At 47.2% G+C, this 23,312-nt stretch overlaps 1 protein-coding gene across 2 annotated transcripts in view; it reads left to right on the forward strand.

Moving 5' to 3' along the window:
* Positions 1-657: 657 nt before the first annotated feature.
* Positions 658-23,312, forward strand: part of VDAC1 (voltage dependent anion channel 1) — a 66,464-nt gene continuing 43,809 nt past the window's right edge. Inside the window, exons 1-2 of one of the 2 annotated variants that reach the window (XM_075344485.1) lie at positions 658-824; positions 20,310-20,382. In XM_075344485.1, coding sequence (XP_075200600.1) covers positions 20,316-20,382 — 67 coding nt within the window. In that variant the 5' untranslated portion in view covers positions 658-824; positions 20,310-20,315. The remainder of the gene's footprint in view (positions 825-20,309; positions 20,383-23,312) is intronic. The other variant, XM_075344486.1, reaches the window with a different exon arrangement.

Here is a 23,312-nt window from a genome sequence, read left to right on the forward strand (position 1 = left end):
AAACATACATTTCATTTTCGAGTGGCCTCGAGCCACGGTAAATCCCAGATCCGAGCAGTCCGACTGCTGCAGGGGCGGCACATACACATCCCCATTATTAATGGATGTCACAATTCCCATTACACCAACACTGATGTCTTCCAGTGCAATGTACGCAATATATATATATATATATATATATATATATATATATATATATATATATATATATGCCTGGTGCAGCGCTTTCTCCTAGGAGTCTATTTCCATAAGCCTATGTTCACACGGGGTCTTTGCTGGGGTTTTTTCCTGCAGAGAAAGCACAGACAATAATCAGAGAAACACAGTTGTAATTTTGCAGTAAAGTGCGTGCTTTTCATGTTTTCTGTGCACTTTTTTGTGTTATTTTAGCATCATTGATCTCAATTGAGTAAAAACTGCTCAAAAATACATTGAAAAGTTAACATATTGTAAGGAAAAAACTAATGGATGAGATGTTAAAATGTAAACCTTCCAGTCTGGTGCCTGTGAGGAGCCAGCATTGGGGTCTACACGGTGCGGGTGGAGCCTCCCATAGGGCAGCGCCAGAGAAGGGCGCGCACTACATTCCGCAGCTCGCCAGCCACAAGGCCCAGGGGCAGAAAGTGACAGGCGCAGGGAGGGGAGGACACGGCCGCGCACAGGGCCCGCATTGGCCAGGGAGCAGCCATCAGTGACCCGGGCGTGTGCTGACGTCACTCTCCGAGGCTTTCCCCGGCGCCCCTCCCCCTTCCGCTCCTCCTACTGCTCGTGCGCGCTGTCACTCACATCTAACGCTGCAGCAGCACCGGCTGTGACACTGCAAGGTAAGAGCCGGTAATGCCGCGTGCACGGCTGCCCCGGCCTGATGTGCCCCACATACTGGAGGTCACCGGCGGCCTCTGCAGCAGAGCATGGCGCTGGGTGCGGGGCGTGTACCGAGTGGCGGTTGTGTGTGCGCCAGATGAGGCCATTGTGCTGCTGCATGGGCAGACGGGAGCGGATTTACCGCACACACGGCCTCCCCGCACCACTAGCTGCAGGGAGACCTCCATTGTCTGCAGGGATTATGGCTGCCCCCAGCAGATGGGGCAATGCAGTGCCCGGGACTGGGATCTCTCATCTATATATCCATACCTATATCTATCTATCCATTTTTGTATATCTATCAGTCCATCTTTGTATCTCTCTTCATCCATGTTTCTATATCTATATATCTCTTTATCGTTCCCTTCTTTCCATTTCCAATGTCTTCTCGCCATAGATGTGACCTTTCTTGAGTGACCGATGCTGGTGACATACATGTCCCCCAGCCCCTGCAGACCCTTCACCTTGAGGAGCCCTCCACACCGTATAATAATGCTGCCCGGGCACTGAGCGCCATGTGTAGGGTCGCCCTGCCCAAGGTCACCGCCTGTGCTCCCAGTGGTGCTCGGGGTTATGCAGCCCCTTTCTTTACAGCAGTATAATCCTGTGGTATCTATATTATATAAAATGGCCATTTATATATACACCTGTACTCTAAAGTGTCAGCTCTTGGCTCCAGGTGAGAAGGTCCTGGACTTTCCATGTCCCGACAAGGACGGAGCCATTTGTCGTGTCCCTGAAATAAGATGTCATCTGACCCTCCTCATCTGGCGTCCATCCCTCTCAGCACATGGCGAGCAGCGTGTGGGCGACACATTGGGCCTCCACTCCTCACTATGGGGATTGTATGTCCCTGCTGGGATAGTGTTCGGTGGAGCATGTCTAGGCCTGAAGGACATGTCTTACGTGCGGCTATGAATGTGCCATATTTCAGCCTGTGTATTATATAAAACCAGCAGATGGCAGACATATTGTTCCCTGATGACAAGCTATTCAGAATATTAACCATTGCCTGATCCTTGTCGGAGTCCGTCGCCCCCCCGTACCTGTACACGTAGAGATGGGGGATCAGGCTGCTCCTCGGGCAGTGTCCATATGTTCTGTATAAATGACAGGAAATAAATGAGGCCTTTCTGACATTCAGTCTGTGACCGGCCATGATAGGTGATGTTGGATGTTTCTCTGGGTCCTTGTCCTAATCACCTGACCGCTGCAGCCACTCGGTCCTGTGACAGGACAGCACAGTGCTATCGCAGACCACCAGTGAATAGCACATTGTTTTTTTCCACCTCATTCATGTCCTTGGTAAACTCAAATGTTCAGTGAAGTCAGCAGGTGTGAAGGTGCACACGTCCGTTGGATACCTATGAGAGATGAGCAAAACAATTTGTGGTCCCTTGTTCCCATCTCTGGTCCTGTCCTCTGTTGTAGATGGTCTCCACTTCTGATGCCTCTGTCACTTTCTGGTCCCCACAATGGCCATCACTACGTTGCGTGAGGACTAGGGGCATAGGGAACGGCTCAGGTGCCCAGGAGATGCCAGCTGCCGAAGAGCTTCATCACTTGGAACCAAGAATCTTTTTGTTCATCCCTACTATCGACTCCATTTGTTCTGCAGCGATCTGTGCCATTCATTCTGCTGTATTTTCAGTGGGAGCCGATATAGTTGTTTCCAGACACTTCTAGTGGTGGCTTCACTCCAGAGGAAATGGAGATGGAGCCTTTCCAACACAAACAGCCTGATCCTTCTCTCTGGTGTAGGGGCCTCATACAGATTAGATGGTTGATGAGCAACAATGTTTAAAGGGATTGTCTGGGACATTTGTGTTGTTGGGGGGGGTGCGCTCTCATGGGCCTAAGATATTACAGGATAGCCACAATCTGCCTGTTCTTCCCGTCGTGGATCTCTGCCGACTGAAGGACCGCTCCTGCCGGAAATTCTGCTGATTGCTTTGACCTCCTGTCAACAGAGCAGCTCTTCCTCTTCTGCTCTGTCGACAGGGCAACGGAAAAACTGGGGCGCAGAATGGCGCAATATAGGGTTTTAACTGGAAGACAAAGAGAGATTTAGATGGAGGGGGAATTAAAACATATTGCTCCCACTAGTGTGTCCTGGATTCTTCTCTGTGGAAGTCTTCAACGGCAGTGCAGATACAGCTTGTATATTCCTTTTTCCCCACTGTCGAAAGGGTGTCATTGCCAAAGTTAAGCTGATTGACAGACACTTAGGCAACAGGGAACATGCTGTCAATTACATGACATCGGCAGAGACATTAAAGGCCCAGTCACACACAACGACTTACCAGCGATCCCGAAAACGATGCGACCTGATAGGGATCGCAGGTAAGTCGCTGGGAGGTCACTGGTGAGATGTCACACAGTCAGATCTTACCAGCGATGCCGGAACAATACAGGTCGCAGTAGCGACCTGTATAACGATCTCAGCAGTCACTGTGACCCTGTCACACAGTGTCAAACACAGCAATGCGTACTGCCCAGCAGGACGTCGCCTTTGAAGAAAATGGCCTGGACCATTCGGCAACGACTAGAGATCTCACATCAGGGGCCTGATCACTGGTAGGTGTCACACATAACGAGATCGCTAACGGGACCGCTACTGCGTCACAGAAACCGTGACTCAGCTGCGATCTCGTTATGTGTGACGGTACCTTTAGTCAACAGAACGGAGTGGAAGAGAAGCTGCTGCTCTGTCGATGTGATGTTAATGGAAGCCGTAGAACTACGGGCAGCAGTGGACCGTGACTACTCTGATCCAGCATACACAACAGGCAGCTAGTTAGCCACTACTTGCATGTAGGTTCTTAGGCACATAAGAAAAAAAAAAAATACAAAACTCCCAGAAAACTCCTATAAGAGGACCCTTCCCCCTTAATTGTATTTAAACATAGTGCCTACTCCAATCATTTTTGCTCCACCAATTCTGGAACAGTTTGTCTTATTTTCTGTCCTCCTCTAATGCAACGTTATCCTGTAATAAAGAGGCACAAAAAAAGAGTGAAGTGGGTCCAATTTGAGAAGGTACTCTGTTAAGAAAAAAAAAAACAAAAACATAGAAAGGTCCTCCACAATTAGAATTGCTGCCAATTGAGTATGAAAGACCCTCACTGATTAGCGAGAAGGCTTATCCTGGTGACCTTCTGTTGTGTAATGGCCCCTTTAATATGTGTAGGTGCAGTACGGGTCTATTTAAAGGCAGAAAATTTGTCCTAGAAATTCTTGTACTTGAAATCCTGTTCCATACATGTGACTGGGGGCGTTGTTGAAATACCTGTGCCCCATGTGACTGTCCCAAAAGTGTCATGTCTGGTAACAGGTGTACGAGAGTCGCGCCTTATCTCTGTGCTCCGTCCGGTACGACCGGTAATGATCTCTGGTGAGTGCACCACCTTGCCGCACTTCTGTTAGATGTGCTCATGTTGTCGATTAAAATTCAAGCAAAGGCATTTTTAGGTACAGCATATCACAAAAGTGAGTACACCCCTGACATTTTTGTAAATTTTTTTATTATATCTTTTCATGGGACATCATTGACGATATGACACTTTAATGCAATGTCTAGTAGTCAGTGTACAACTTGTATAAATGTGTAAATTTGGTTTCCCCCTAAATAAACACACAGCCTTTAATGTCTATACTGCTGGCAATAAACAATAAAAGTGAGTACACCCCTAAGTGAAAATGGACAAATTAGCCATCTTTCCTCCCCGGTGTCATGTCACTCATTAGTGTTACAAGGTCTCAGGTGTGAATGGGTGCAGGTGTGTTACATTTGGTGTTATCGCTCACACACTCTCTGATACTGGTCTCTGGAAGCTCAACATGGCTCCTCATGGCAAAGAATTCTCTCAGGATCTGAAAAAAAAGAATTATTGCTCTACATAAAGATGGCTGAGGCTATAAGAAAATGCCAACACCCTGAAACTGAGCTGCCGAACGATGGCCAAGACCATACAGTAATATAACAAGACAGGTTCCACTCTGAACAGGCCTGGTCATGGTCGACCAAAGAAGTTGAGTGCATGTGTTCAGCTTCATATCCAGAAGTTGTCATTTCAAAATAAATCTGAGTGCTGCCAGCATTGCTGCATAGGTTAAAGGGGTGGGGGTGGGGTGGGGGGGGGCAGCCTGTCAGTGCTCAGACCATATGCTACATACTGCATCAAATTGGTCTGCATGGCTGTCCTATAAGGAAGCCTCTTCTAAAGATGATGCACAGGAAAGCCTGCAAACAGTTTTCTGAAGACAAGACAGCTAAGGACAAGGATTACTGGAACCATCTCCTGTGGTCTGATGAGACCAAAATAAACTTATTTGGTTTCGATGGTGTCAAGTTTGTGTGGTGGCCACCAGGTGAGGAGTACAAAGCCAAGCATGTCTTGCCTACTGTCAGGCATGGTGGTGGGAGTATCATGGTTTGCGGCTGCATGAGTGCTGCCGGCTCTGGAGAGGTTCAGTTAATTGATGGAACCATGAATGTATAGTAATATATTGAACCTGAGCATGATCCCCTCCCTGCAGAAACTGGGCCGCAGTGCAGAATTTCAACATAACCCCAAAAACGACCAGTGCTTTGCTAAAAAAAAAAACTGAGGGTAAAGGTGCTGGACTGGCCAAGCAGGTCTCCAGACCTAAACCCTATTGAGCATCTGTGGGATATCCTCAAACAGAAGGTTGAGGAGCGCAAGGTCTCTAACAATATCCACCAGTGGAAGAAGACCCAGCGGCTCCTGTGAAGCTCTAGTGAACTCCATTCCCAAGAGTTAAGGCAGAGCTTGAAGATAATGGTGGCCACACAAAAGATTTACGCTTTGGGCACAACTTATCCATTTTCCCTCAGGGGTGTACTTACTTGTTGCCATTGTTTTAGACATAAATGGCGGTGTTATTTAGAGGACACACCAAATTTACACTTTTGTAAAGTAGTCAGTGTACAGCTTCTATATTGTATCAAAGTGTCATCTTCAGTGTTGTCCCATGAAAAGATAAAATATTTACAAAAAATGTGAGGGGTGTACTCAGTTTTGTGATATTCTGTATGTGCCCCAGTAGCCTCCTGATCGCTGCATATCATGAGGTGTAGGCTAGTTTCACACTTGTGTTCAGCGCATTCCGTCACTATGGAGAATAGCGCAGTCCATTAACGGACTGCGCTATTCTCCATAGAGTTGTATGGACGACGCACTGTAACGCAAGTGTCTGCGTTGCATCCGCTGGACGACGCAGCGTCGTTATTTTGACGCTGCGTCGGGCGGATGGAACGCTGCATGTAACGTTTTTCTGCGCTTGGCGGAGTGTAAAAAAAACGCAACCTGCAGGAATCCGTTAGGCGTCCGTTGTTTTTATAATGGACGCCTATAGTGGCGGATTCCGTTAGATTGCGTCATTTGACGGATTCCGTTAACGCAGCTGTCTTTACACAACTGCGCATGCTCAGATGTGTAAAGTCAAGGAAAAAAAACTACAACGGATTGCGTTATTTTGTACGATCTGTAGCATGCGTTGTGCCACTATATGCAACGCATCCGTTGCATGCGTCACACAACGCAATGCTACGGATCCCGTCCAACGCAAGTGTGAAACTAGCCTTAGGTGTCTGGAAATGGTCAGAGAAATCTTTCTGAATAAAGTCGCCCAGTCATTCAGTTCTCTTGCTCCTTGACTGTAATGTTTAACTTCGGGTTACCAGTTATGGAAGCTCTGAGCAGTGACAATGTTCCTACAAAAGTTTGAAGCCGGGACGTGTAGACCCAGCTTCATAGTGCACATGACCGAAAGTCCAGGAGTCTGATGGAATGGCGGCGGAGAGGTGAGTGAGATCATCCTGTGACGCTGCACATTCATTAGCATGATAGCACACCCACAGGGGCCGACTAGCCAAGGGAACTAATGCCCTTGCGACTAGTCGCTGGCCTCATTAGCAAATCATATGGGATCTTTAGAAATACTTTTTCTAAAGATCTGTTTTTCTCTGCCACTATAGGCTGGGACTGCTATGCAGGGATTATTGCACCTGACAGGTTGCCTTTTAAGTTGGCACCAAGAGCAAAGAAGATAAAGGGAATGTGTCAGCAGGTTTTTGCTATGTAATCTGACAACAGCATGATGTAGGGACAAAGACCCTGATACTAGCCAGGAATCGCTTAGTTTTACTGGGTGCAGTAGTTGTGATAGAATCACAGTTTTCTCTGTTGCAGATCTAACATTGCTCTGAATCCTGAGCCCTGTATTACCGTGGCGACACCACTGATTGGCAGCACACTGTATACCCACACTAATATATATATATATTATATATATATATATATATATATATATATATATATATATATAATGTATATATATAAAATGTATGCATGTATATATAAGTCCTCCCACAGTCCCTCTGCCCTGTGACTATGAATGGCACGGACGGCTGCCATGCCGCTTCACCCCTTCCGCCCCAGTACTGGGTCCGTCCTGCTTTGAGCTGAACAACCGAGTCATGTCACAGTTTGGTTGCTATGGCTACGTGGCCTAACAACTGCCGTGTCTATACCGGTTGTCTCAGGTTACTCTAATTGGCTAGCAGAGGGCAATCGAAGCACAAGGAGTCTTGGTGCACACAAATTGTGGTGTTTTTGTACAAGTGTAGTACAGTATAGTTCTATTTCACTATATTGCTTACGCCATGTAGGACATTGCAGGACCTTAGGGATCCATGGTTACGACCACGTATAGTCAGCTTTTAGTGGTCGTAACCATAGATGCCTAAGCTACAATGCCCTGCACATGAGGTAAGCAACTTGGTGAATCAGAACAGCTGCACTACATTTATAATTGCAGGTATTGTATTAATTAATATTATTATTACCTTACTACATTGGGATAGGATCTTGGGGGTGGGAATACCCCTTTAATAGCCATTCCTCAATGTATGGAGCTGCTTTACTTACAATAAGCTGATCAGTGGGGGGCGCCTGGAGTTGGGCCTTCACCGTTTTGGTATTGATGACCTATCTCACGAATAGGTCACTCATATTTGTCCTGTATAAGGCTAGTTTCACACTTGCGTTGGACAGCTTCCATAGCATTGCGTTGTGTGACGGATGCGTTGCATATAGTGGCACAACGCAATGCTACGGATCGTACAAAATAACGGAAAGCGTTATTTATTTATTTTTTTCTTCTTTACAGTACTGGCAGCCGTCTATTGTGAACTATCAGCTGATCGCTCTTAATAGCCGGCGGCCGAGCGCTCTCACATGCCGGCGGCCGAGCGCTCAGCTGAGTGCCCTGGCATGCCGGCGGCCGAGCGCTCAGCTGAGTGCCCTGGCATGCCGGCGGCCGAGCGCTCAGCTGAGTGCCCTGGCATGCCGGCGGCCGAGCGCTCAGCTGAGTGCCCTGGCATGCCGGCGGCCGAGCGCTCAGCTGAGTGCCCTGACATGCCGGCGGCCGAGCGCTCAGCTGAGTGCCCTGACATGCCGGCGGCCGAGCGCTCAGCTGAGTGCCCTGACATGCCAGCGGCCGAGCGCTCAGCTGAGTGCCCTGACATGGCGGCGGCCGAGCGCTCAGCTGAGTGCCCTGACATGGCGGCGGCCGAGCGCTCAGCTGAGTGCCCTGACATGGCGGCGGCCGAGCGCTCAGCTGAGTGCCCTGACATGGCGGCGGCCGAGCGCTCAGCTGAGTGCCCTGACATGCCGGCGGCCGAGCGCTCTGCTGAATGTTCGGCCACCGAGAAAAAATAAAGTTTGTGATTAAAAAAAAAAAAAAAAGAGAGCATGCGCAGTAAAAAATAAAGGTTTCCGCTGCTCAAAAAAAAGTTACATGCAGCGTTCCATCCGCCCGACACAGTGTCAAATTAACGACGCTGCGTCGTCCTGCGGATGCAACGCTGACACTTGTGTTACAGTGCGTCGTCCATACAAGTCTATGGAGAATAGCGCAGTGCGTTAATGGACTTCGCTATTCTCCATAGTGACGGACGGCGCTGAACGCAAGTGTGAAAGTAGCCTAACCCCTTATAGAGACAAGTGTTCTATTCCCCTCTCCAGAAATCCCTTAAAGGGCTTTTCCACTACTCTGACATCCTCTTCTAAATCAGTGTTTGAAATGAGTATCCGATTTTTATTTTAATGGGGGAAAGCACTGATTTAGAAGAGGTTATCTGAGTAGTGGACAACCCCTTAACCCTAGAACACGCAACCATAGAAATCTACCATAGAAAAGAAGTGACCTAGCAGGCCTGCGAGGCTCCAGGTATGCGTTCTAGGGTTAACTCCACAAACATGGAACAGGAAGAGTAATTTCATTCAGTATTAATTCCCAGTCCTCACTAAACTTAAAGACTCTGCTTTTTGTGCCATTTTGTTGATATTGGAGACGGGACGCGTGTTCCTCATGGCACAGCTTTACGCACTGTAGCTCTAGTGAAGTCATAAAGTGGGTGCCTGGCATCCTCTGAAGCGTCTGTCACATGGGGACGAGGATGGAGTAAATGCCACTTAATGAAAATACTGTACAGCACCCACTGGGGAAGATGTGTAAAACCATCAATATCTGTGACGTATCTCACAATGAAAGTGGCAGCTGGTATGTTGTAGATGAGCTGCTTGTATATGCCATAAAATAATAGTAAAGGATTGGACATCATAGCAGGGGCTCTCCCCTCTGTCAGCCAAGATGGAGATTCCATTCTGGTCATCACAAGGCCATCATTACAAGATTGATCAGAATGACCACTATGAAATCCTTCATTCTTCCTGCAGCCATGAGAATAAAGAATCAAGAGTAATAAAACTTAATATCCCTGATGGGGGCGTCACTGAGGGGACTCCCCATACACATTAGATGGTAGGCCGATGTTCATCCATTGTGTATGAGCACATTAGTGCTTCACTTCTGGGATGTGGATGACCTAGGACACCCAGCACCCTCACGATCAGCAGGTATCGGTGCCTGTGACTGCTGGGAATGAACAGTTGAGGCGCTGTGAGAGAATAGAAGCCATTTTGTTCTTAAAGAAACCATCTTGTCTTATAGCTGATGTCATAGGGTTCAGCTAACACTGATGGGCGGGCAAGTTTTACATTTCCGTTCACGCCGCTATTGTGCTCATTGGTGCATAGTTCAGAGGGACAAAGCCTTTGTGACCCTATATAAACTGGTCACAACTAGTAATAAAGGATCATTCTTTGAGTAGGCCATAGTTGGGCTGCTTTCACACTACGTTTTTTTAACATGCATCCTGAACGTTTTTTTGCTGCAAAAGCGGATCCTGCTTTTACAGCAAAAAACGCATGCTAACGCATGTGTTATTTTGCAGGATCCTGTCACTGGATGTTTAGGGGCGGGCATTGGAGTCATGTGATCGGGAGTGAGGGGAACTAAACGTGCCAGACTGGGAGCCGGCTTCTGACAGCTGCAGACGCTGGTAACCAAGGTAAACATCGGGCTTGGATACCCGATATTTATCTTGGTTACGAGTGTCTGCAGCTGCTAGGAGCAGGGCTGCCTGCACACGTAACCAACGTAAACATCGGGTAACTAAGAGAAGTGGTTACCCGATATTTACCTTGGTTACGAGTGTCCGCAGCTCTCAGGTGGGAGAGAGAGGGAGGAGAGGAAGGGGGAAAGACAGAGATAGAGAGGGTGAGGGAGGGAGGGAGGAGGAGAGAGAGACAGATCACGTGAGACTGGTTCTGGGCATGCTCAGTACTTTCTGGGCATGCTCAGTACAAAAGCAGGATCCTGTTACAACGCAACTCAACGCATTCTGCTAGGCAGGATCCAGCGCTCATTGAAATGCATTGCAGCTGGCGGCGCAATGTGAAGGATCCTGTGAGATGCGTTATTTTGACAAAGGTAAAAAACGCTACAAGTAGCGTTTTTGAAACATGTTAAAATAACGCAAAAGTACGGATCCTGTGTCTAACGCACGCAAACGCATGCGAACGCGAGTCCATTGCAAATGCATTGAAGTGAAAACGCATTTGCACTGGATCCGTTTTTCCGCTAAAAAAACGTTATGGACGGATGTTAAATAAACGTAGTGTGAAAGCAGCCTTATGAACGTTTTTTTGCTGTAAAAGTGGATCCTGTTTTTGCAGAGAAAAACGCATGTGTTATTTTGCAGGATCCTGCCACTTGAAGTTTATGGGCGGGCATTGAAGTCATTTGATCGGGAGTGAGGGGAACTGAACGTGATAGACTAGGAGCCGGCATCTGACAGCTACGGTAAGCTGTTATCAAGGTAAATATCGGGTAACTAAGTGAAGTGCTTTGCTTGAATACCCGATATTTACCTTGGTTAAGAGTGTCCGCAGCTGCTAGGAGCCGGCTCCCTGCACACGTAACCAAGGTAAAGATCGGGTAACTAAGAAGCGCTTTGCTTGGTTACCCGATATTTACCTTGGTTACGAGCGTCTGCCGCTCTCAGGAGAGGAAAGAGGGAGAGGGGAAAGCGGGAGGGGGAGAGAGACTGAACACGACAGGCTGGTTTCTGGGCATGCTCAGTAGAGCAAGCAGGATCCTGTCTATCAGCATGCCAGCGTTCACATGCGTTTGCGTGCTGTTTAGTCAGGATCCAGCGATTTGCAGTATTTGGACGCAGCTCAAAAACGCTACAAGTAGCGTTTTTGAAAAAAGTTAAAAAAAACTGCAAGTCACTGGATCCTCAATATAACGCATGTGAACGCATGTTGACGCGAGTCCATTGCAAATGCATTGAAATGAAAACGCATTTGCACTAGATCCGTTTTTGCGTTAAAAAACGTTCCTGACATGTTAAAAAAACGTAGTGTGAAAGCAGCCTGAGTGTGCTCTGTATTGATTTCCTGAGCGCTTGTAAAACAAGTCTTATTAATTTGGAGAGCAGGAGGCATAGGAGTGTATTTCGCTCACAGCTCTCATCCGTGTAGTGCCGGGTACTGCAGATCAGTGACAGAGCTGTGGTGTTCTGCTCCATACACTGCTTATATCCTCACTGATATCATATTGATGACCTGTCCAATAGATAGAGCAGTGTAATAGTAGTGAAAAAACAAAAAATACTTACCAGCCACTTCACCACCAACTGCGATTCCTGGTGTAGGGAAAGGGATGCACAGATCAGAGTCCAGCTGGTCACCAGAAGAAGCAATCCAAAAAAATCCAAGGAAAATCCAGCAATCCCAAATGATAAAAAAATTCCAAGACTTTATCTCACATTTTAAAATTCCATGGTTCAGACTCCATTGAAAGGGAAACAATGACTCGTTTCGGATCCAACAGATCCTTACTCATCTCGCAGTCAGTAAGGATCTGTTGGATCTGAAAAGCGTCATCTGTTTCCCTTTCAATGGAGTCTTAACCATGGAATTTTAAAATGTGAAAGTCTTGGAATTTTTTATCATTTGTGATTGCTGGATTTTTCTTGCATTTTTTCATAGTAGTGAAACACCCCTTTAAATTCGCTGTCTAATCTTGTTGAGCAGACGTGCACCGCTCCCATGCCTCCCAGATTCCTGTGTACCAGGGAGGAAGCTGATGAAAAATGCCTGAGTCTCCCATTGATTTCCATTACACTTGGGTGCTCGAGTCGCACCCATCCTAGCATTAACTGCTCCTTACGAGTACTGAGCATGTTCGTGCTCGCTCATCACTACTCGTTATGTTAGGTCTACGGTCTGAAATGTGCAGATTCTGCTGTTTTAAGCAGAGCCATCATTACTTATGAAGCATTGGAGGAGAACAGATCGCTGGTCAGCTTCAGCCATCCACAGCAGCGCTTATAAGCGGTATTGGAACAAGCTTGTCAGTGCTTTTTTGTGGCCTGGGCAGATAAATACTGTTGCCCTTTTGCTGTGAATAATTTTTTTAAATTTTTCTTGGGGGAACTATAATTCCTCTTTTTGTGGTTTTGCTTTTCTCCCTGCTACTGCTGATGCACTGCGGCCATGGTCGGTATCCTGGGCAATGTGTAGTCTAATATATAAAGCTGAGTGTGTGTATGTATATGTGTGCGTGCGTGTATGTCCGCTAAAGGAATCCGCACCGTCGCATTTACAATCACAAAAGTTTACACAGACACCCCATGTGACTCAGGGAACGTCATAGACTATGTTTTGACGGTAAAATTTAACCCTGCGCTTTACAGTTACTCTCCAAAAAACCTGTCTCCATTAAAGTCAGTGGAGCTGCGAGCTATTAGGTTATTAATAGGAGCTGTAATTGGTTGCTATAGGAACAAAATAAATTGTTAGTGTAAGAAGCCTATGTGTGAGGTAATAAGATGTCGGAGAGGAGAGAGACAGAAAGAGACCAAGAGAGACACAGTCAAAGAGGCAGACAGACAGGGAGAGAGACAGGGAAAGAGACAAACACACAGAGACTGGGGGAGAGACTGGGGGAGAGACTGGGGGAGAGACTGGGGGAGAGACTGGGGGAGAGACTGGGGGAGAGACTGGGCGAGAGACTGGGGGAGAGACTGGGGGAGAGACTGGGCGAGAGACTGGGCGAGAGGACAATTCAAAATCCCTTAGTTCTTGAGAATAGAAAGGTTTTTTTTGTAATTAGAAATAAATTGCAAAGTTTTGTTCTTACAAGCCCTTTGCGATTTTCCCCATTTTCTATGCGGAGACGACCCCCTCAGCCCTTCTTTATATTAGAAGAATTGCTGCTCTTTAATTCCATTAGCCCTCATCAGTCAGATCTACAAGCTGTTATTTCAGTGATCACACTCAGAGGTCATTTTAGACACCCCCTTGACGGCTGCCCCCCACCTTCTATCCTCACACCAAGAAAGTCACATATGGGTGGGTCACTTAAAATGAGCCCAATACTGCAGCTCTCTGGATACAGACGGCTAGGACGTATCTGATGTGCTCCCCTGCCATGTGTAGTGCTCGATGCGTCCTTGGGAAGTGTCAGAGGTCATCACACTGATACAAGATCCCAGAGAATGGCTTATCCTTATTAGTTTATCACAATATCTCTAGAAATATTTAACATTTTGTGTCGTCGTTGCTGTAGTTTTTTATTTTGGGCACTTTCCGCTTTTTGTTATTTTGGGTGCAGCTTTGCAGTGACTTATTGCCGCTTGTCACACTCAGCCCTGTCTACGACCATCTCATGTTTGCTGATTGACAGCAGCAGCAGATTGGTTAAAATTACATCAGCAGCTGTAGCACTAGTAGACTGGAGGTTTTAGCACAGACAACGAGCAAATAGAAAAAACTAGAGATCCCAAAACAGAAGCTCAAATGACTTTACATTGTAAGAGGATGTGCATTCGTCATCCTTTTTAGATTTTTTTTTTTCCTGAGGTGTCGCCTTTGTCATTCTCTTGGTCAGTTATGCCAGCGTCATTTCAGCCAACGTTCTTATTTTTGTTTTCTTTTAATATATATATGGATCGATGTGCGGGAGTATTAGGCCGCAAATCCCTTACTTTTCAGCATCCCTAGCGCCGCTATTGATTAGCCAAGGTTGGCGCATTGTCATCTTTGCGTCATACTGCACACATAAAATAGTAGACAGTTGCACTCTGTAGCGCTGAGATATGTGAAACAATGAATATGAGAATATAGACATGAGAAACATGAAAAATTGAGATACTTAGTGCCCAAAAATGGCCAGTTTTATGTGAGCCCAACAGCCAACAGCAAGGTGACCTCATTTTGTTGGGTCCCTACCAAACTAATACCTCTCTTTGGGTTAAAAAACCTACAATTCATGGGTGGACAGGAGCCTGAAAATTGAGAATTAAAATCGCCTAAGGCTGAAGAGCAGGAGTGCTCAATCAGAAGGCATGACCCTATAATCTAAGAAAAAAAACTAGACAAGAAGGCTGCGAATCTCCTACCTTCCAGTTTCCCTGGTGCAGCATTTATCAGGGCTGGTGAAACGTTATCTGTGCCTAATCTAAGAAAAAGACATCCTACCTTTCTAATGTGAACAGGTGCAAACTGAACATGAAACATAGTAACAAAAAGGAGGAAGTTGCACTCTGTAGAGCTAAGGACACCTTGCCGCTAGCTGTTGGGCTCACATAAAACTGGCCATTTTTGTGTGCTAAGTATCTCAATTTTTCCATGTTTTTTCACAGCAGTAATGCATGTCTATATTCCCATATTCATTGTTCCACATATCTTAGCACTGCAGTGTGCAATGGTCTCCTTTTTGTTACTATGTTTGTTTCCTTTTTGGTTTGCACCTGTTCACATTAGAGTAGTAGGCTGAGCCATCAGTCTTTTTCTTAGATTACGCACAGATGAGGTCTCACCAACCCTGACAAATACCGCACCAGGGAAACTGGAAGGTAGCAGATTTGCAGCCTTCTTGTCTAGTTGCCAGGTACCACTGACCTGGATGCGGGACCGGAGTCCTGCAAATCTATGCACTTGGGTAAATAAAATAATGGTGCCTTCTAAGCTGCCGTAGGAATGAGCAGGTCATGTCTTTTACCCATTTCATGTATTTTGAAGCATTAAAGGGGTTGTCCACTACCCAGAAAACCTTTTCTCAATCTATGTTTTCTCCCAATAAATTAATAACACTTCTACTCCCCTCCAGTGCTGTCACTGGCTCTCCCAGGGCTCACATGACATTGTCACTCGATCCTTGTTGGCAATCGGCACTGGCTTCACTTTCCCCACTTTTAGACAAAAAATCAGTCATCCTGAGGAAGTGAGAGCAGCCTCATCTCTCGCTTCCTCAGGATGGTCACAACTCTATGGGAGCCTCATTCTGGCCTCATTCTTGCTCTCATAGACTTGTATTGAATGCTTGTGACGCAACGTCTTGGGCCAGTCAGAAGTTGTGGGCACAAGATTTGATGTAAAGGATGTAAAGGAGAGTATAAGAACGGGGTTGGGGAATTTAAAGCACCACTCCAGCACTGGGAAAAAAGCTGGAGCGCTGCTTCAAGAAAACTACCCCCAGAATGGCCTACAGGCCCCCCATACACATTCGACTACAGGTGGTGAACCTGCTGATATTGTCAGGATCCCCTGATAGTGTAATATGTGCAGGGGCCTCCTGACGCTCCCTGTACAGATGAAAGGGGAGAATGACATTTTATCGGCTCATCCTTTTTGCTGCTGTGACCGATCCTTATTGTAGTGGACACTTAAAAGTGAGAAAGAAATCTCCCCACTGTACTGGATGAATATTGGGACGATTTTTCTTATACGTTTGTTACCCCAGCCTGTGAGAGAGTTGGGGGACAGCTGATGATGATTGATGATGACGACAATGACGACCGTCCTCGCTCCGGTTGATGCGCGACCGTCCTCGCTCCGGTTGATGCGCGACCGTCCTCGCTCCGGTTGATGCGCGACCGTCCTCGCTCCGGTTGATGCGCGACCGTCCTCGCTCCGGTTGATGCGCGACCGTCCTCGCTCCGGTTGATGCGCGACCGTCCTCGCTCCGGTTGATGCGCGACCGTCCTCGCTCCGGTTGATGCGCGACCGTCCTCGCTCCGGTTGATGCGCGACCGTTCTCGCTCCGGTTGATGCGCGACCGTCCTCGCCGCTCCCGTTGATGCGCGCCCGTCCTCGCCGCTCCCGTTGATGCGCGCCCGTCCTCGCCGCTCCCGTTGATGCGCGCCCGTCCTCGCCGCTCCCGTTGATGCGCGCCCGTCCTCGCCGCTCCCGTTGATGCGCGCCCGTCCTCGCCGCTCCCGTTGATGCGCGCCCGTCCTCGCCGCTCCCGTTGATGCGCGCCCGTCCTCGCCGCTCCCGTTGATGCGCGCCCGTCCTCGCCGCTCCCGTTGATGCGCGCCCGTCCTCGCCGCTCCCGTTGATGCGCGCCCGTCCTCGCCGCTCCCGTTGATGCGCGCCCGTCCTCGCCGCTCCCGTTGATGCGCGCCCGTCCTCGCCGCTCCCGTTGATGCGCGCCCGTCCTCGCCGCTCCCGTTGATGCGCGCCCGTCCTCGCTCCAGTTGATGCACTGTAATCAGGTCCCACTAAGGCCAGAACAACCCATTGTACAGAGCTGTGGTGTCCAGCCTGGTGTACGGTGTAGTGGTCATTCTCAGGTCCTGCAGCTCAGATGTATACGGAGGGTGAGCTGCAGTACCTGTAGATCACCACTGCGCCGTGCACAGAGCTGTATTTGTGGCCACCCCAGGACCTGTGAGCAGCTGATCCATATTGGTGCCTGCTGTCAGTCTGGTTCTGATGATCTGTCCTAAGGATAAGCCTTCGATATCATCTTCCTGGAAACTAATCTTGCAGATGTAAAACCGGTCATTGTCCTAAGGTGCCCATAGAGGTGCATATGAAGAAGCCCTTCTGTGCCTCTCTAGAAGGCAAATTGCTATGCAGAGTCCTGTGGCGCTGTGCATCTGATAAGACATATCCACAAGGTCCACCCGGAGGTGAGGAGGACGGGAGGCTCCTGTAACCTCATAAAGCGATATCCTACTATGTGATGTAGCTACGTTCCCCTGCAGAACATTGCAGCACATGGCTGGATCGCACCCTCCTCTCCTCCGGAGCCGTGTGACAGGTGTGCACAGCACATCTGGCCTGCTCTAAGCTCTTTCCTGGCTAGATTGTAAAATGGCAGATTACCCAGAAGGCATTAGCAGCGGCAAGCCATGCGTGCGGGACGAATCGAGGCTGACATTCTGCTTGGATAAGAGAAGCTTGGGCTTTGAATCCTCTTCATTTCCTCTGTTTTCTCTTTGTGGTTATTTGCAGCAGAGCTATATGTGACCCCTTGTGTCTGTGGGAGGATATAGCTGCTGTATACTTAGCATGACAGACCATATCAAGTGCACCAGCGTGTAATGAGTGGGAATAAGCCCAGCATTACAGCTCCGTGCCGCAGTGTGGGAAATGTATCATCACTAGTGATGAGCGGGCACTACCATGTTCAGATGCTCAGTACTCATAACGACAAGTCACGAGCCAGCACTACCATGCTCAGGTGCTCGTAATGACTAGTGATGAGCAGGGCTGTGGAGTCGGAGTCGGAGTCGTGGAGTCGGAGTCGGAGCTCATTTTGGTGGAGTCGGAGTCGGAGCTCATTTTGGTGGAGTCGGAGTCGGAGTTGGAGTCGGTATAAAATGCACCGACTCCGACTCCTAAAATATATAATAAATTGGGGACAGGAGTGCAATGCAGAATGTGCTGAATATTTTACTAAATAATAACATTTAGTATAATGCTTATATTTAAGTGAAAAATTTATTGTAGTACAATGTGAACATCAGACATTTAATTGTTTTTATGATACAATAATCAAGATATTTGGATAGAACATAAAATATTTATTGGAATACAACTTTAGAACACAAAAAACTAATAAATTGTAAATATGTAAAATATATATATATATATATATATATATATATATATATATATACAGTGTATATACACACACAAGATATATATGTAATCTACTGTATATTACATAGTGTATTACATATTTACAATTTATTACAGTTTTTTGTGTTCTAAAGTTGTATTCCAATAAATATATTTTATGTTCTATCCAAATATCTTGATTATTGTATCATAAAAATTATTAAATGTCTGATGTTCACATACACATATTCATGTACTACAATAAATTTTTCACCTAACTATAAGCAATATATGTAGGAGTCGGAGCCGGAGTCGGAGTCGGAGCCGGAGTCTGAGTCGGTGCAAGAGAATTTGAGGAGTCGGAGTCGGAGTCGAAGGTTTGGCTTACCGACTCCACAGCCCTGGTGATGAGTGAGCACTACCATGCTCGAGTGCTCTGTACTAGTGATGAGTGGATACTACAATGCTCGGGCGCTTGGTACACGTAACTAGTGATGAGTGAGCACTACCATGCTCGGGTGCCCTGTACTCTTATCTAGTGATGAGTCGACACTACCATGCTCAGGTGCTTGGTACTCGTAACTAGTGATGAGCGAGCACTACTATGCTCAGGTGCTCAGTACTCGTAACTAGTGATGAGTGGGCACTACCATGCTCGGGTGCTCGATACTGGTAACTAGTGATGAGCGAGCACTACCATACTCGGGTGCTCGATACTGGTAACTAGTGATGAGCGGGCACTACCATGCTCAGGTGCTCAGTACTCGTAACTAGTGATGAGCGGGCACTACCATGCTCGGGTGCTCGATACTGGTAACTAGTGATGAGCGAGCACTACCATACTCGGGTGCTCGATACTGGTAACTAGTGATGAGCGAGCACTACCATACTCGGGTGCTCGATACTGGTAACTAGTGATGAGCGGGCACTACCATGCTCAGGTGCTCAGTACTCGTAACTAGTGATGAGCGGGCACTACCATGCTCGGGTGCTCGATACTGGTAACTAGTGATGAGCGAGCACTACCATACTCGGGTGCTCGATACTGGTAACTAGTGATGAGCGAGCACTACCATACTCGGGTGCTCGATCCTTGTGACTAGTGATGAGGGAGCACTACCATGCTCGAGTGCTCAGTACTCATAACTAGGGATGAGCGGGCACTACCATGCTCGGGTACTCGGTACTCGTAACTAGTGATGAGCGGGCACTACCATGCTCGGGTACTCTGTACTCGTAACTAGTGATGAGTGGGCACTACCATGCTCAGGTGCTCGGTACTCGTAACTAGTGATGAGTGGGCACTACCATGCTCGGGTACTCTGTACTCTAAACTAGTGATGAGCGAGCACTACCATGCTCGGGTACTCGGTACTCGTAACTAGTGATGAGTGGGCACTACCATGCTCGGGTACTCTGTACTCGTAACTAGTGATGAGCGAGCACTACCATGCTCAGGTACTTGTACCTAGTGATGAGTGAGCACTACCATGCTTGGGTGCTCGGTACTTGGAATGACTAGTGATGAGTGGGCACTACCATGCTCGGGTACTCTGTACTCGTAACTAGTGATGAGCGGGCACTACCATGCTCGGGTACTTGGTACTCGTAACTAGTGATGAGTGGGCACTACCATGCTCGGGTACTCTGTACTCGTAACTAGTGATGAGCGAGCACTACCATGCTCAGGTACTTGTACCTAGTGATGAGTGAGCACTACCATGCTTGGGTGCTCGGTACTTGGAATGACTAGTGATGAGTGAGCACTACCATGCTTGGGGACTCATAACGAGCAGTTGGACGCTCGGATGGGCTCAACTCATGTACCGAGTATGGAAGTCAGATCTTTCAGAAAAATGCTCGCATTCTGCATTGACTTCCATTATACTTGGTACGTGAATCGAGTTCATCCGAGCGTTCGACTGCTTATTACGAGACCCAAGCATGGCCGTGCTCGCTCATCACTAATCATCCCACATTCACCAGAGCTGCTCATACAATGCACCCTCAATCCAGATGGGGAAATAATACCTTGTCAGTGAGCCGGTAGAGTGCGGCGTGCCGGGTGTGCAGGTTATTCAGGCTCTCCTTTTTTCTGTTATCAGACTATCACTTGGATTTTTTTTAAAAAATGTTTTCTTTTTTTTTCCCCAGTAGAAAATGGCTATACCTCCGTCTTACGCTGACCTAGGAAAATCTGCACGAGATATATTCACCAAAGGATATGGTAAGTTCTTACAAGCATTCGACAATTTCCTGTAAATGTCTAAAAATATAGAGCACATCCATTCTTACCAAAATATACCGTGTGAAAAGGCAGTGCCTGAAGGGTCATCATACATAGTGCATACATAGTGTGCGTAGAAATAAACAGGCTTGCCTTAAAGGGGTATTCCCATTTCCAAGATCCTAGATCCTATCCCAGTATATAGTAGGTGTAATAATAATAATATTACCAAATACCTCCAATTACAAATGTAGTATAGTTCTCCTGATTCACTAGGTCTCTTACCTCATGTGCAGGGCATTACAGAATGGGTTACGACCACTCCTATATTGACAGTTAGTGGCCTAAACCACGGATACCTAAGGTCCTGTAATGCCCTGCACATGAGGTAAGTGACATAGTGAATCAGGAGAATATACTACATTTCTAATTTGAGTTATTTGCTAATATTATTATTACACCTACTACATATTGGGATAGGATCTTGGAGATGGGAATACTCCTTTAATGTTAGGAAAATGTATCCCACCTATCGTTATTATTTTGCTTCAGAAACCTTAGATGGGAAATCTGGCCCTATAAACGCATACAGGGTATAATATTGTGTGACCTTAGGTAGAGACTGCATCATTCGGATCCCGTGGAGGTGTCTCGTCTCCATATGTAATGTCAAGAAAGAAGTTTATATATGAAATTCAGATTATTACATTTTACTGGATTATGGAATTAAAGGGGTTATACTTTTTTTTTTTTTTATTTTCTTAAAGGGAACCTGTTACCAGATTTGGGGCCTATAAGCTGTGGCCACCACCAGTGGGCTCTTATATACACATTCTAACATGCTGTATATAAGAGCCCAGGCCTCTGTGTAGAACGTAAAAATCACTTTATAATACTCATCTAAACGGGTGCTGCAGTGAAGTTGGGCCATATGGGCATCTACGTTCTCCGGGTGCGACGCCTCCTCTTTCGGCCATCTTTGTCCTCCTTCTGAAGCCTGTCTGCACGACGCGCCCTACGTCATCCACACTCGCCGGCATTGAGGTCCTGCGCAGGCGCACTTTGATCTGCCCTGAGCAGGGCAGACCAGAGTATTGTAGTGCGCCTGCGCAGGACCAGCAAGTGTGGATGACGTAGGACGCGTCATGCACACAGGCTTCAGAAGGAGGATGAAGATGGCCGAAAGAGGAGGTGCTGGCACCGGAGAACAGAGACGCCCATCTTACCCAACTCCACCGCAGCAACCATTTAGGTAAGCATTATAAAGTGATTTTTATGTTCTACACTGCGGCCTGGGCTCTTATATACAGCATGTTAGAATGTGTATATAAGAGCCCACTGGTGGTGGCCGCAGCTTATAGGCCCCAAATCTGGTGACAGGTTCCCTTTTAAGTAAGGCATAGAATGGGAAATGCTCCAATATCCTGATATGAGCCTTCCTTACCCCCTAGTATGTTTGAGCTCAGATAAATTAATATATATTACAGTGTAAAACATTTCAGCAGATGTTAAAAAAAAAAAAGTTGCAAAGTAAGAATTCTTTAAAAAATAAGTGTTAATAATAGTTTATTTTTAGCAACTTACGAAATGCCAAGTGAAGGAACAAAATAGGAATCAAAATCAAATAAATATTTGGTGTGACCATGTCTGCCATCAAACAGCATCACTTCTTCTAGGTGCACTTGTACACAATGTTTGAAGGAACTTAGCAAGGAGATTGTTCTAAACATCTTGGAGAACTCACCGCAGATCTGTGGATGTAGGATTGGGCCAATGCTTTGATTTCTTGTAGTCTCAGACTATGATGCTGAGGTCAGGCTCTATGAGGCCGTATCATTACTTACTCCTTGTTCCTTTTTATGCTGAGGTTGGTTCTAAATAACATTGGCTGTGCGTCATGCTGCAGAATAAAACTGGAGTCAATCAGATGCTTTTTTTTTTGCATAATGGATAATTATACCGCTCTCCAGTCCTTCAGTGAACAAATTGCCTTCTGTTACAGCCAAATATTTTGTTTTTAACTCATTAGCCAGGGCACCTGCTGCGATTTTTCTGCACCCCAGATCCTATGTTCTAATATATAGTCTATTTACTTGGTTTTCTTTTTCGCTCTATTGGGAGACCCAGACAATTGGGTGTATAGGCTATGCCTCCGGAGGCCGCACAAAGTACTACACTTAAAAGTGTTAGGCCCCTCCCCTTCTGCCAATACACCCCCCGTGCTCCCACGGGCTGCTCAGTTTTTTGCTTTGTGCGAAGGAGGTCAGACACACACAGCACAGCTCCACAGATTAGTCAGCAGCAGCTGCTGACTAGGTCGGATGGAAGAAAAGTGGGCCCATATAGAGCCCCCAGCATGCTCCCTTCTCACCCCACTTTTGTCGGCGGTGTTGTTAAGGTTGAGGTATCCATTGCGGGTACGGCGGCTGGAGCCCACATGCTGTTTTTCCTTCCCTATCCCCCTTAGGGCTCTGGGTGAAGTGGGATCTTATCGGTCTCCAGGCACTGAGACTGGGCTTCATCCACAACTCCTGTGGAGCCTGATGGATAGGAGCCGATACCGTTCAGGGACATGGCCCTGCATCTTAAAGGTACTCTGTATCCCTATGGGGACCGCGCACGGCATCACCTCAGCTTTGCTGGGTGTGCTAGTGCACCGGGGACCGCGGCGCTGACCGGGTCTATATGTGCCATTACACACTCAGCGTCGCTGAGTGTGTTTATATGTAAGGGCTACCGCACTGACCGCCGTTGCCACGGGACACTGCGGCGCGGCTGGGACTTGTAGTTCGCCGGGGACTTTCACGCGACCGCGCTTTTACGGCGTCCGCGTTTATTACTACAGTCCCCGGCTTCATTGCGGCCTAGTTTCCCTTTTTTTCTCCCGCCCTCAGCCCTGACAGGCAGGGGAAGGGCGGGACGCTGCACGG

This window comes from Anomaloglossus baeobatrachus, chromosome 4 (genome assembly GCF_048569485.1).
Source record: "Anomaloglossus baeobatrachus isolate aAnoBae1 chromosome 4, aAnoBae1.hap1, whole genome shotgun sequence".
Taxonomy (NCBI): domain Eukaryota; kingdom Metazoa; phylum Chordata; class Amphibia; order Anura; family Aromobatidae; genus Anomaloglossus; species Anomaloglossus baeobatrachus.